Source organism: Chinchilla lanigera, unplaced genomic scaffold (assembly GCF_000276665.1).
Source record: "Chinchilla lanigera isolate Chin_1 unplaced genomic scaffold, ChiLan1.0 scaffold00015, whole genome shotgun sequence".
NCBI classification, from domain to species: Eukaryota; Metazoa; Chordata; class Mammalia; order Rodentia; family Chinchillidae; genus Chinchilla; species Chinchilla lanigera.
Genome location: NW_004955416.1, coordinates 11,307,206 through 11,322,572, shown reverse-complemented (window position 1 = coordinate 11,322,572; position 15,367 = coordinate 11,307,206). Strand labels below are relative to the sequence as shown.

General features: G+C 50.5%; 1 protein-coding gene across 8 annotated transcripts in view; it reads right to left on the bottom strand.

The window, feature by feature from the left end:
• Arnt2 (aryl-hydrocarbon receptor nuclear translocator 2) overlaps window positions 1-15,367 on the bottom strand; it is a 149,500-nt gene that overhangs the window by 106,793 nt on the left and 27,340 nt on the right. For 2 of the 8 annotated variants that reach the window (XM_005381432.2, XM_013512637.1), the window contains exons 1-2: window positions 13,516-13,727; window positions 3,935-4,049 (exon numbers count right to left, since the gene is read on the bottom strand). In XM_005381432.2, the coding sequence (XP_005381489.1) occupies window positions 3,935-4,049; window positions 13,516-13,558 (158 nt within the window). In that variant the 5' untranslated portion in view covers window positions 13,559-13,727. Of the gene's footprint in view, window positions 1-3,934; window positions 4,050-6,341; window positions 6,501-11,655; window positions 11,752-13,193; window positions 13,332-13,515; window positions 13,729-15,367 lie in introns of those variants that run through there. The other 6 variants (XM_013512642.1, XM_013512639.1, XM_013512640.1 and 3 more) reach the window with 6 other exon arrangements.

Below are 15,367 nucleotides of genomic sequence, written 5' to 3'. Positions count from 1 at the left end.
CAGGTCCCACATGACTGTCAGATCATCAGGATAGCTCCCCCACCCCAAAATAGTCTTACTGGCTCATCTGCAACAGACAAAAAATGCAGCCAAGGGGCAGTGGTGTAGACCTTCAATTCTTGCATTCAAGAGGCTGAGGCAGGAGGACTGCAAGTTTGAGCTGAGCCTGGGCAATTTGATGACTTAGTGAGACCCTGTCTTAAAATGAAAAAAATAAATGGTCCAAGAATGCAACTCAGTGTGAAGGCCCTGAGTCCAATTCCCAGTAAGAGAGGGTGCAGAGTGGTAGGGGGTGCAAATTAAAGGACACAAAGTATTTCTCAGAGCAACACTTGCCAAGATCCACCTGTGGGTCTCCGTCACCATGCCCAGCTCTATTTTAAATATGCCCACAATAAGCTATGCTTATTTCTGCTATAAAAAGCCTAAATAAATCATCCTTTTTATGTCTTTTATGTGTCTGTACTATACTGAAGCATCTGGATAATAAAAGAGAAATGAAAATAGACTCTCAGCCCTACTGTATTCACATTAAAGAACTCAGGGCTGTGAGTGGGTGACACACGAGCACTTGCACGGTGAGTGGGAGCCTGGCCTTCCAGTCCTATCAGAGCTGCTGGCGGCTCACGATGGACACGAGGGGCATTTCTGAGCATGTTGTTACATGTGAGACATACCAATCTCCTACAGCGGCTGTGCAATAGTAACAGTGCCCCATCAAAGGTGAGTCATCAGGCCAAGTCCCCTCAGGCTCTAAAGAGAAAAGGTAAAAGCCATGCCCCTTAGATGGGTCTAGACACCATGGCTGGGCCCGATGCTCCTGCCAGCCGCATGCCCAGGGTGTGGAAAACCCTCTCCCCAGAGCCTGGGCCCCGCTGCCTGGACACAAATCCCAGCCTAGTGACGTCTGCTTATGTAAAGCCACCTGCAGCAGTACATGGGCCTGGTGTGTAGCCACACACAGTCTGTCCTCCAGCAGCAACATCTGAGACAGCACAGGGCTCCAGTGCTGCAGAAGCAACTGGTACAGCCCTGCCGTCAACCTCACCCTCCATCCCCTACAGGGGGCGCCGTGACACTGCTTCCCTGACCCTAGAGGCATGGAGCCGCCCTATGGCCACCCTCACTCACTGCGACCAGGAAGGCGACCACGAGAGCGCACCTTAGTGACTCGCTGCAACCCACTTCTCCTCACAAGGAATCACGGTGGAAAGAATCTGAGCCCTCCGAACCCCGCCCTGGGTCCCAGCCACCAGCAGAGGCCAGGGCTCACTAGGACACTTACAGCAGAGGCCAGCAGCATGCAGAAAGGATCTTGGCTCTGGGCCCCGGGCAGCCAGGGGTGGCCAGGGGGATCCAAAGCCCTCAAGGGTCAGTTCTACCTGGCTTTAAAATACTACTGCAGGATGGGTGATTGTTGTGAAAACTTGAGCCATCTCTGTACCAGAGGGCCAGCAAGAAGCTCAGCAGGAGGAGAAGAGGCCCCTTTTCTCTCCATGCCTCTCCCCAAGTGTGCCCCACTGTCTTGGGGAGAAGGCAGGGCTGGTGTCCACATGCTGATGAGAGGGACAGCGGCGGTACAGGCCCTGCCACCGGTTTACCTGCTTCGTGATGACTGTGGCCCCCACTGGTGTCTCCTGTGCCCTGAGCTAAGAGCTTGGGAAGTGGCTGAGACTGTTATCAAAGGGCTTCATCAGAGCAGTGGTGAACCTGATCACAGAACTGCAGCAACACGTGAAAAATGTCAGATGCACAAATTACTATGGAAACAGCTCTGCAAAAGCAGCCATCCCTGTGCTTAGACACGGGATGAGGCCCTAAGTCACACAGGCTCACAAATGGAGACTTGATTAACTTGCTCCTTTGTCTGCCTGGGAGACATGGGACCCAGACTGAGGACAGGAAGGATGGGCTCCTCGGGGAAGGTCAAGGTTAGAGGCACCAGGCTGGTCCTCCTTGCAGGTGCTGTGACAGCAGGCACTCCCAACCCACTCCAACTCTCAGTTCTTTTGATGTTTTGCCTCCTTGCTCCAGGTAGACCAGAACGCCTCAGCCCCTTTCTGCCAGGCCTTGTCTACAGGCCAACCCGCAGGGGAAGGGCGGCTTCGCCACCTGCAAGTGAGGGCATACCACTTAAAATAACTGTATAAGACCTGGAATTCTAAAAACTCATGTACTGACACTGCACCACACACATACTTTTAACAACCCAGAGTGTGCTGAGCTTAGCACTTAGCAAGAGTAGCCGGTTAAAATAGGAAATGTGCTTCAAAGTGAGTCCCTAAGGCAAGCCTCATCCTGTATTCCAGAAGAGCTCTGCCTGGGCACCAGCACAGCCCATGTCAGCTCCGCTGGCCCCACTGTGGGGAGGTGACAGTGTGGACAGAGGACAGCTGCCCAGGCACCAGAGTGACTGCACTGGGTCAAGGCACACTGGCCCGACCTCTAGGCTCGGTTCACAGCGCTCCGAACCCTCTCAATGACCACGAACTCTCAGGGCCTCCTCCACATCAGTTATTTATCACCTACAGTTATGATTCTGGGCAGCTTTTCCATCCCAGCCTCCCTCTACCCCAAGCCCTGATGCCTACCTTTCCCCCGCCTCTGACTGGCCCCTTTACAAATCACACTGCTTTAAGAATCTCTCAAGCTGAAAATCTGGACTACTCAAAAGCAGGCCCAGGTGTAGCGGGTGGTAAAGCGCCCTTCCTTGCCCTGGGCCTTACGTCCCCCCAGGGCTCGGGCTGTGAGAAGCATGTTCTGCTGTACCTGGACGGCTGCAGCCCCAGGAGCCATGCGTTACCAGAAACCACATCAAAGAGGCAAAGTGATTCAGCTGCACAAGAAACCGTGTTTATCAACTACGTCATTAAAAATAAAATGGACTCAGTGGCGAACTGGGCTGAGTGGTACATTGAGCCTGAAAATGCCAGTTCTGCTTTTCCTGCAGGAATCTGGTGTTTGTTTCAGTTTTAATTCTCTGCACAGAGACAAACATTGTCCAGCAGTAGATGTGGCTCTTGGCTCCAACTGCCCACGAGTGACGGTCTTCCTGGCCCTATCAGAACCAGCACACTCCACAGCACTTGTCAGCAGCCATGGGAGCTGAGCCGCATCCTACGAAAGCCGGGCCTGCCGTGCTTCAGCCGGTTCTGTGAAAAGTCGGGTGGCCCTCAGAAAGGGAGGGGCCCCTGGTGGAGCCTTTCCAGCCCAGGGCTGGAATTCAGCTGCACAGGGGCGGCAGGGCCGGAGTGCCCAGGCTTAGGGGTGAGTCTCTCCCCTCAGAGACACAGAGCACATTCTCACCACAAAGACAAGCAAACACGAGTCCCAGCTGCATGCCAAGGCCCCAACACTCAGAAGCAAATCACGTGCCTATTTAGGAATCTTGCAAAATCTAAACAGGATGCAAACTGCTGAGTCTTTATTCTGCAGGAGAGGGTGCCAGGGCAAGCAGAAACACCGAAAGGACACCCAGGATTTGGAGGCAGATTTATTTACAGGGATGGGCACTGATCAGGATCATTCCCAGAACATCAGGCCCTGCTCTCTGGTGGTCTAGGGCTTTTATCTGATGCACAAGCAGGAGGTAGAGAGGAGGCACAAACTCGAGACAGAACAGCCTGGCCGCTCTTCTGATTAGCTGGCAGGGTGAGATCGTCGGTTACAAGGGTAGATTAACGATCATCAGTTCAGGAAGCTTGGTACAGTGGTACAACCACGTATCCTGCATGTTCAGTTACACTCTCGTGGTCACTGGGGTCAAGAAAGTAATGACAAAGCCATGAAGCTAAGCAGTTTCAAAAAAACAAAGTTTTAAAAAGAACAATTTTTCTGTTACACTTTTCCCCTTTCAAGGGGAAAACAATATTTTCCTAACAGGTCAAGAGCATTGCTCAACACTGACTAAGTCCGATTCCTGGAAACTGCTTACCCGGAACGCCGCTTTCCTCCTCGGGCAGGCATGGCCCCAGCCATCCTCACCTGTCCAGAGGCCGCCATGGGGGCAACGGGCAACGTCACTGAGCCAGGTATGTCAGAAGCCATTTCTGGAAGTTTAAAAGACAAGAGGTTTTGTCAATGCCAGGAAAACCCAGCAACAAGCAAGAAAGCTGCACTCTGGAACACAGCCCCGGGCCAGGATGCTGCAACGGCTCAGCCATCACCCAGCACAGGGCTCAGGTGAGGCCTTCCTCCCTCTCTGGGCACCCCCTCTCCTCTGGGCATGACCCCCAAATCTGGTGCTCAAATCAGCAAAGGAACCAGTGCAGCACGGCAGCTTCCCTCAGGGACTCCTGCCTCGGCTCACCTGGAAGCAGATAAGATGGTAGGGACCCAGGCAGCAAGGGAGCTCTTGGGGGAGCTATGTGGGTACCAAGCCCTGGTCCACGATGGTACCACCTCCCAGGGTCACAGCCCCGCAGCAGCACTGCCAGTGCCCTGTCCTGCCTCAACACTGTGCTCAGGGAGAAGGCCAGGCCCCACCCAAGTCTGGACTAGAAGCCCTACCTGGCCCCCCACGCATGACAAGCATGGCCAGGTCTGGTGCTCTGAAAGCATCAGGCCAGGCAGCAAGGTGGGCCAGGGACCACATGGGGCCCAGGCCCCTGGCTCTCCCTCACCAGATGATAAATATTAGAGAAGAAGGTGGCATGCGGGAGGGCACATTTCCTGTGCATCCCGGGCGACACAGTCCACACTAAACGCTTCGAGAAGCAGCCTGGATTCAAGGAAACTACGCTGTTAGAGATGGGGACGTGGCGCCACGAGCAGAGGTCGGTGCCCAGGCTGCCCACGGGGCGGTGTGGTGTGTGGCTCCTGCCCTGCCCTCCTAGCAGAACAGAGTTACAGGACAGCTGTCCACAGTGCGGTCCAAAGACACCACATCTAATAAACACATCCGAAGGTCAGCTCAAACTCGTCCACTCACAGGCCCTAGAGGAGTTTTCCAACACTAATAAACAAAACCCAAACTCAGCCTCTCTGTGATGTTCATGAAGCCCTGAGAACTGTTGTTTTTAACCACCGCACACAGTAAGTGCTCAAGGAAAAATGTCCCTTTCCACGGTCATTCTCTCCCCGTAGGCAGGGACCTATGGGGCTCGTGACAGCCCCACCGCACACACAGTGCTGACCTCACAGCTTTACCATTTCCATGCTCCTGGTGAGCACTTTTCTTTTCTTTTCTTTTCTTTTTTTTTCTGAAATGGAGGCTAAAACGAATGAAGTGTCAAAGATAAAGAGCCCAGTCGCTGCTGGAACAAATAGGCATGAAAATGAAAGTCATCACTTCTTAAGGAACAGCAGTCCCTTCAGGTCTTCCAGGGAAAGGGTTCCATGGGGTCAAACCCCTGGCGTTAGGAAAAAGCTGTGCAGGTAGCCTCTTTCTTGGAGAGACCAATCTCTATTTAAAATGCACCAAGAAGTCCTTTATAAAGGAGTTTAATTGATTGACTCAGTGTATCAAAAATGTCTCTAACTGTCAAACTTAAAATTTATTTCCTGCTGAGCTAAAGTTCCACACAACATTGGTTTCAGTATTTTGAGACAGGGTTTCACTATGCAGTTCAGGTGGCCTGAAACTCACAGCAATACTCCTGCGTCAGCCTCCTGAGTGCTGGGATTACAGGTATGAGACACCAAGCCCAGCAGTTTTAGTATTTTTAAGCCAACTTTTTCACCCTCACCTCTGAGTTAAGAACATTTCAGACTGGAATTGATCTTGGTGACCATGTGTACACCTGGAAAGGCTCACCCTTCTCTGTCCCAATCACACTCCAGCTCAGAGCTGGAAGGCAATGTGTAGTGTGGCAAAAAGGATACTGAATTTTATTTTGGGGAAACAAAACTCGCAATTGTTTTTGATACAAGCTGCAGAAAGTAAAGCTCTCCCAAACCTTGGTTGGCAGAGCAAGGGAGGGGTGATATTGAGGATCCAGTCCCTTCCTCAGACAGATGCAGGGTGCAGGAGAGGGATCAGGTGAACACAGCTGGCCAGGGGGCAGCCCCATGCTGAGGTTACCTCCACCTCTCTCAGCTGCTCCCTTGGTGTAAGTTGCTTCCTGGCCCACAGCCAGCCTCCTCTGACCCACACTCCCCCATGCCTACCCCAGGGCCTTCCAAGAGGGACAAGCATCATGTGCAAGCTGACAGTGGACACAGGACACAAAGCCTGCCTTGGGGAGATTTTACACTGCCTGTGATATAGAGCTCAGAGGGAAGCAGGGTGTTGGCATGTGATCTCATGTGCCACAAGGAGGCCAGGGCTCTGGGACACAGGAGGGGAGCATACGAGCTTAGACATGAAATGCATAGACATGAAAAGGATAGGATTCACATACCCCACTAGACGGACAAAACAGGTACTGTCAGAGGGACAGCAGGTCTCTGAGCCGCACCGTCACACCATACTTCCTGAGGGCTGGCTGGCTCGGGTCCTGCTGCTTCTTTCATGAACTGCATTTGTGGTGTTCTGCTTGCTCCTCTACTGAGACCCAGAGTAGCTCTCCTGCCCATCTGTATGATCTCTTTCTTATAATAAATTGGAGCAGTATCATTCCTGAAAATATTTTACAATAGTTCTTCCAATCTGTTGGTTGTTTTTTTTTAATTTTAAAGAGAATTTAAAAATAAAACACAGAATTTCAAAACAAGATGATAGGAAATTAACAATGGTTGTCATATTGCTTATTGTTATATTCAAAGTAGTTGTTCAGATTACCAGATATAGACATGCAACATTGGCTGTTCCTTTCAATAAACCAATAGAAATTAGTAGTACAATTACTTTAGCTATCTTGTGTGTGTATATATACATTTTCTTTCATGTTGGAAGATTTTGTTTAGTGGTGCTGGGGATGTACGCCAGGGTCTCATGCATGCCAGGTAAGTGTTCTACCTCTGAGCTATGTCCCCAACCCTCAGGCTGATTTTTTTTAATACTAGAGAAAGTTTTAAGAAGACAAAGTCAATTTTCCCTATTCCATTTATTCAGGAGCCTTTTTCCCTGTAAGTTTTTGGATGCTCTCTTACTCCTACACTTTATTTATACTTAAAAAGTGTCCATTTCTAGAATATCTGTCAATTATCTAGTTCTCTATCCTTGCTCTTATATTATAGTTTATAGTATATTTAGTAACGAAAGTTTCACTAATCTTCTCTCTCAGAATTCTCTGCACTTAGTTCTGATACATTCTTCCGTTTAAATGTTGATTTGGTTTGATTAATATATAAAATTTAACACCCTTGAAATTGTTTGCCTTGAACCTATGAATTAATTTTGAGGGAATGCTGAGATTTTACAACGCTGTGAATTTTCAACCACTAACTGACATAGGGCAATAGCTACAAGGAGTCTTGACTAAGTTATAAAGTTTTTGGTTTTCATCATATAGGCTCCCAGAGTTTCTTGTTTGGTTGATTTCTAGGTAGTTTGTGTTGCACTTGGGCTATGGCTGGACTCTTTTTTCCTGGATGATTTTCTAGATAACAGGAGCTACACAGAAGGACCAACTGCTGTGACCAGCAGCTCACACAGGTGCTACCCCCATTGCTGCTCCCCATGCAGATTGTCCTTGCCAAACACCCATGCCTGGTCACAGTCTCTTGGGTTATTATGTTTCCTGCCATTTCATAAAAAATAAATCCTTGAGGATGAACAAGAACCCCTTCATCTGATCATAAAATCTTTTTTTGTGCTAATAATTTCATGAAGCCCTTCAAATTTTCTGTTTCTCAATGCTATTGACTTCAATATAATAATATTATTTTCCCCTTCTGCATAATTCCAGGTTTAATTTCTTTTTCACGTCTTATTTCCTTGTCGAGAGTGTTCTGAGCAATAGTCAGTAACAAAGGCCTGTGAAGTCTCAGCCTGTGAGCTCTTCCTGGCTGCTGGAGTGACTCAGACAATCCCGGCCAAAGGGCCATCTGTAAATGTTCATGACAACTGCTTTGCACAGTGGTTTCAAAAATAAGCCTAACACAGTGCCTGGAATAAAATAAACACTCAACCGGCAGTAATTAAAAGTATGATTATGGCAAAGGTAAAGGTTTGCGTGGTCCTTGAGTTTAAAAGCTGCAGGTTTAAAACAGACATTCTTTGGGTTACCAATGAAATCTGGTCTGTGCCTGCTTTTTGAAGTTTATTTAAGAAATGGCTGTCTCATTTTATTGAATGCCATGTTGGTAACGAAACTAGTTGTTCTAGATACTAAATAAACGAGAAGGAAGATGTTATCCATGAGGCTGAGATTCACCTTAAAGGTTAAATGTTTTCTCTAATCTTGGTTTTAAAATTCACACAGAAATAAGGCAAACTCTTGCTCCTCAATCATCCAAGGCCATGTGCCATCAGGGGCCTCCCCATGGGATGGTGCCTACCTACTTTGCAAACCCCACAGCTCTTCTCTGACTGGTGCCCACGCAAGCAGAGCTCTGGGACTCCAGGGGAGGTGGCTGGAGCAAGGCTCCTCACCAGGGCAGCTGTGACAGTCCCAAAGGCAGGGCCTGGACCAAGCGGAGAATGAAGCTGGAACCGATGGAGTCAGGCTGGGAGGACCCTGCAGGATTATTCCAGGGCAGAATTTCACACACGAACAAAGAAAAGGGCGACAGGGCCAGCACGCTGTACAGGAGGAAACTGCTGTAGGGTGGCCACCTCAGGTCCCCACAGAGTGAGCAGTGGCTGCAGTCACAGCTGGAAGCTAGGGTACACGAAGCCGGGGTACAAGAAGATGGCTCAGGGCTCAATCCCCCCTTGTGTGTTAGGGGGAGGTGGACAAAACAGAATTATACCAAAATCAAATTCAATGGCCGGTGAACTTTCTACTATAGTATGTTCAAACATTAGGTACGTTATGAAAAACTGTGGCAGCTAAGGCAAAATTCAACTAAATTAAGTTTACAGAGAACAGTAGAATTATTAGAACAGTAAAACAGTTAAATTTTTTTTAAAAAGAAGACAGCCTTCTTTGGAAGACAGCTTGGCCCCACAAATCAAGACACATTAAAGGGTCCAGGCCTCACAAGAAGGTCTGAGGACGATATGGGAAAGGGGTATGTGTGTGTGTGTCACACACACAAAAAAGACAGCCAGCAGGTAAAAGTATACTTTTTAAACTTAGCTATTTCAAAAATGCTGGATGGTTTATTTTCTCCCAAAAGTTCTTTTTCTTTTTTGAATATCCTAGAGTTTTTCCCCAGGGGCCATGTGTTATTTTAATGTTAATTAGTGATGTGCTAATAGAATGATCACAAATAGAATAATAAATATTTCCAAGCTGTTTCCCATAGAAGGCACAGTAGAATGCATACGTAGCTGCAGAGCCAGAAGTAATGAATGAACAGACAGAGCTGAGGAAGGGGACTCTCTTAATAACAGCAGTGTCCAACGGCGGAACGGACTGGCTTCATAGGAGGGTAAAATTTTGTCTGCACCAAGACTGATATGAGTGCATTCATGGTTTGGGCATCAAATCCCCACTACAACCCCATGTGCAGCAGGCCTGCTCCCCAGGCACAGTAACCAGAAGGGGCTTTGGGGAAGCAACCAGGCCATGAAGACTCTGACCTTGAGATCAGGTTAGTCCACTGCTGGTCCATAACTGAATGGCCAGTGGTGGGGCAGACTAGAAGGCAGCTGCACAAGAGGGGTGGGTCATCAGGGACACCCCCCTGAAGGGTGTAATTCATCCCTGGCCCTCCTCTTCCTCCACACACGGCCTGACCCCTGGACCAAAGCACTGGAGCCAGCCAACCATGGACTAACCCCTGAAACCTTGAGCCCAAACAAACCTTTCCTGTTTTAAACTGTTTTCCTCAGGTATTCTATCATAGCAATGAACAGCTGACTCATGACACAAGAGCCACCTGTGTCCCCAGCACCTGCCACCTCCACACTGGGCTTTATGCCCACCCATCTGTAAGGCAGATGTGACACGAGTACTCCTCAGAGTGAGGTCACACCATGCCCTGGCCACACAGGGATGCCACGCACCAGAGGATCTTCCCCCTCATGGTGCCTGGGTAAGGCCAGGTAGCCCACCAGACCCCACTCCAGTACAAGGGACACCCTTAACACTGGGACTCGGTCACAGCCCGGATGGAGGTTGCACGGTGCACAGGAAATGTCCACACTCAGCAGTCCCTCAATCCAGCTGTGGGTCACAGGGAAGCTGCTGAAACTTGCTAGGTTTCGGGTGCTTCATCTACAAATAAGGAAAAGACAGTTACTGTGAAGATGGAAGATCATTTATTCTTGTGTTTGGCAAAAGTAATTTTCCCTCTCCCTTATTACTTTTCTCCAAGAAAAATGTGTCTTTCCAAATAGACATTATGTACGTGTGTGTGTGTGTGTGTGTGTGTGTGTGCGCGTGTGTGATGTTTACATAACCCCTGTGCACATAACAGCCCTATGCCTCTGTTTCCTATTTATAAAATGGGGATAGTAACAGTCCGAACCTTCCACAGTAACAAGGATCAAAGTGATCAAAGGATCCGCGTGATGCCCAGCAGAACAAGAACACACGTATGTGCAGGTGAAGACATGCTCACCGGAGATGCTAACAAAGCCTACTGTGCCTTCTTTACCCCGAGGAATGGCGTCACTTCTGATTTTGCTCTTTGGCTCTGATTCACAGGGGTGCAGGTGGGTAGCAGCCCACTCTGGCCCCTCCTGAAGTGCTCGCCTGGGGAATGCTGCACCCCGGGTTGCCTCTTTGCGGCTCTGGGGTGCAGCCGACCTACTCGGAGTGGTGGTCACAGGCCAGGCCTCAGCCCCGAGAATACAGCAGTGCTGAGCCGAGTCTCCTGCCCACTGCCTAGCCTCCACGGCCCTCCCCAGCCACCGCACAGAGCTTCACACACACACACACACACACACACACACACACACACACACACTACCTGGGGCACAGACACAGAGCTTTCCCTTGCACGAACACCCAGCACCGCCCCTGCCCCTTCTGTCACATGGCCCCTGCCGCCCACTTGAGAGCCCCCGTTACCCCAGGGCCACAACAGGGCCACTCGAGAGTCACCATTACCTCACAGCAGGACTGGCAGTCACCTCTGCTGCCCCCGCCTTTCGGCTTCACACCTCTGTCCTGCTCTCCAGGTGCCCCGTCCCAGGCCTCCTGCCCCGGGCCGCTGTGGCTCGACTTTTGGACCCCAGGCAGCCAGCCTCCTCTCTCCCCCAGGCCCGGGGCATCTACAGCACCTCCGAGGATGACCCCGGCCCTCCTCCAAGTCCCACCGTCATCTCCTGCAGCCTCCCCACCCTGGCCAGCTGCTGGCTTGCCTCAGGCCCACCATCTTCCTGCTCTGCCCTCACAGAGGGGACAGGCAGCCGCAAGTCCTTTCATGTACTCCTTATCTTTCACAGTGCAGAGCTCCCTGTCCCTGTCGCCCAGTGCCTGCCCACCCCTTCTGCCCTCTCTCCTACCACAAGCTCCCCCACGCTGCCCCACCAGTCTCGAACACACCATGCCCCCCCTCCACCTCAGGGCCTTTGCACATGCTCTGTCCTCCAGCAAGAAAACTCTCCTCTTTTCACCCAGCTCACTCCTCATCCATTCAGATCCAACTCCAACTTCACTTTTCAGAAATGCCTGTTTTCAAGCCCTGGGGCAGGCCTGGCCCCTGGGGCCCATTTACCTGTGCTTCCAGGAAGGCATGTGGGTCATGGCTGCCCGGGTAAGAGATGGCAGGGCAGAAATGGTGGCACCATGAAGAGGAAGGAGGTGACGTCACCGCCTCCAATAACAGTGTGTCAGCGTCGGGGCCCAAAAAGGGAAAGCTCTAAAAAGCCCTGGTCACCTGATCCTCCTCCACTGCTCAGGGCAGAAAGCATCTCGAGCAGAAAGCGTAGGGTGCACCGCTGCCTGTGTGCCTCTCCCCAGCGCCCAGGCTGGTGCCAGGGCGTGGCAGCAGGCAGGGGCATGAGCACCCGCCTTTCTCCTCCCTGAACCCCAAGGGCCAGGGCCCACAGAAGCCTGCTTCCGGTCCTCACCTCACAACCACCTGACTCAGTTTCTCATCTATCCTCCAATTAAGAAATGCAGCTGACAGGACACTCCTCCCTTCCTTGGAGGCTGCCACAAGGACGTGGGGCCTGTCTGCACTACTAGCAACATCTGTGAGGCTTCCATGTGGAGCCAAGGGCTGTGCTAAAGCTGCACAGTTAGAGACAAGGTCCAAGATGGGGCGTGGTGCAGACGTGCGGCTGGGCGGCTTCACACTGCGAGTGCCTGCTGGAGAGATGAGATGACTGGAAGGTCCAAGCAGGCTTCCTGGAGGAAGCACCCGGCGCTGATCGGCAGTAGACCTCAGGGATGCCAGGGCAGCAGTGAGCACAGTATAAAAGACGCTCTTCCCAAATGCACTCCTTCCACTGCTCCTGACCTTCTGAGCAGACACACTCAGGAGACGTCTTGCTCATGTCCTGTCCTGGAGCTTTCTGGCCCTTTACCCCAGCTGCAACCCCCACCTCAAGTGCACCTGCTGTAAATGGCGCTCTGCTCGGGTCCCTGGTCATAGCCAGTAGCAAGTGCACAGACAGACAGAAACACCTGCGTCCACTGCCACCAGACCTCAATGCAAATATCTCCCCCACCCCAAGCTGCGCTTCCCACTGTACGGGGGGCAGACTGTCCTTCCTTCGGCACAGTGGCAGTGGGGTTTCAAGCTCATTCTAAAAGAAACATAAGCTGAGGATTTTGCAAGATTCACCATGATACAGAGAACATATCTGGCTTCGGAAGCAGCATCCAGCCACAGAGGATATCACATTTCAAATGCAGACATATTGTGCAGAATTCCTATATCAAGGCACAGCTAGGAAAAACCTGGAAAATGGCGAAACTTGAGAGCAGTAAGATGAAAAGAAGAAAAGAACATGAAAAAAAAGACATCTTGTGCCTCCCACTCTTCCATGTGAATTCAAACAAGGAAAATATTTCTTGATCCTTGTACCTTGATCTTCACATTGAGAAAAAACTAATGCAATGCAAACTTTCACAATGAGACCACATATGATAGTGTAATGATTATTCAGATAAATAAAAAGCTAAAGGCTCTCTCCATGGGTGGGAGAGGAGGGGAGGCAGTTAACCAAGGAAAAGCAGTCTCCCCAACATCCGGCTCTCTCAGAACAATTCTCTTCCCAGAAAGCACATCAAATAGCACAGCCCTACCTTTTCAGAGGGATTAAACAAAGATCCTTCTTCCTTGTGACCAACACCTTCTTAGCAGAATCTCCTCTCTCCGAGTAGAAGAAATGTCAGGAACCTCTGGGAGGAAATGTGGCTGCATTTGTATTCTGCTCAGAAAATGTCATCACAGATCTGTTTACCTTAACTGTGGACCATGATTCAGCCGTGACAACTGTCTTGCATACTGATCAATTTATTTGCAGCAAAATTTCCAGCATTAACTGCTTAGGTTCTGAAAAACCCGTTCCTTGGATTTCCTGTGCAACCATAACAAATACACACTTAAAATATCTAGATTCCTTACCAAAAGGTTTCCGTGCAAGACCAGGAAGGATTTTTCTTGACATGTACACAGGGAGAATCCCTTCCACTTCTGGATGGGAGGCAGGACAGGCGGCTTTCCAAAGATCGTCATGGGGGTGGGAATTTCACAGCTCAATGTACAGAGCAATCATCAGCCTGGACATCCAGGGCTCTGGGCTCAGGTCCTGGCCAGGCCGTAACCAGCTGTGTATGCCTCTCCACGATGCCCCACCCCACTGGAGGCTGGGCCCAGGGCTCTGCAGTAGGGCCAGAGGTGGCAGAAATGGGAAGGGGTAGTCACTGAATTCAGGAAAGGAGGCACTGCCTCCTCAACTGCCTCCGAACTGGACAGCCCCTGGGGGCTGGCCTGAGCCCCTCTGAGCAGGCAGGCGGCTCTAGCATTAGGGAACAGGCCCATCCCAAGGTGGCAGGGAGAGAGAGACGCCTGCCTCAGCCAGCAATGGAGGCATTGGCTCCTGGCCCCTGTGCATATGTCTAGGGCCACCAACTCCACCTTCCTTTGTTGCTGTGCTGGCAATTGTGTGAGGATGTTATGAAAACAGGAAACAGCACCGACCCAGCAAGGAGAGGAAAGCAGCAGCACCCAGGGAAGAGAGGTGGAAGTTACTGTCCAAGGTACCATGGTCCATGAGGCCCAGTTTGGGAAAGGCAATGTAGGAGCCAGAGTCTGACCACGATGCCACATCTACCCACATGTTGTCTCGTGCTTGAGCCAGTCTAGCAGCCTGACAGCCACCAGCCAACAGGGCAGGGTGGGGGCCATCAGCCACACAGAACAAAAGCTGCAATGCCTGGGCTGGAATCCTGGTATCCCAAGGCAGAACTGCCTCCAAGAAGGGTCAGAGAGAGCCTGGCCCAAAACCTAAAGTGTGGCCTTCCAAGGCCTGAGCCCAGGGAACCAGGAGCCCAGCAAGGCAAGGGAGGCCCCAGGAGAAAGCACAGGCGTGGGTTGCTGGCCGGCAGCTGTGTGAAGGGCTCAAGGTCTGATTCCCCACATCCACAAACAGAAGGACCACGGGGTGGAGGAGGTAGACCAGCACTACTCGGAGGAGAACCTGCTTGTGGAGCGGAGCCTGGGAGCCAGCAGGAGGGGTAAGCCATCTCCCATCACCCAAGAGGTCCTCTTGTACAAAAGGGGGAGCCCAGTTCTTCTTTACCATGGGGGCCTCTGTACACTGGCTAAGGGTATAATGCGAAGGGACAGAGAAACAACCCAGATGCAAGGCAGTGTCCAGAGATAGTATGAGTTGAGCAGGACCAAAGGAACAAACATGCCTGACACAAAGACAAAAGCTGATAAATTATGGAATGACCAGGCAGGTAAAAATCATTTGCCCATTAAATATAATTTTAAAGAACAATAGGTATAGGAAAATGCTAAGGGTGAGTTAATAGAGCAGGATGCAGGTTCTTACCCAACCATATCTGTCAGGGATCCATCAATTTCAGCTTCAACTGCCCTATCTGCCCAAAACCTATGGTTTGGCGTTAGCTTCTGGATGCAGGCCTCAGCCTCTGAAAGGACAAACAGTCAAATACCTATTTCAAGATCATTTCTGGCACCCCTGAGCTTGTCCATGACTCATGATCATAGGATACACAGGTCACCCTGACATCATGCCTCATGTATGGCTGTGTGTATGCTTCGATTCACTCAATCAGATGGGTCATAAATATAAAAGCATCACCGCAGGAATGAAATGTATGATGATCGAGGAGCATGTGGTGAAAACTATTCATTATATGCACAAAAACTTATGTGCAAAAGCAGTTATTAAGAACTTTAACAAATGGGTCAGCCTGAACTGCATAGCGAGACCTTGTCTCAAAAA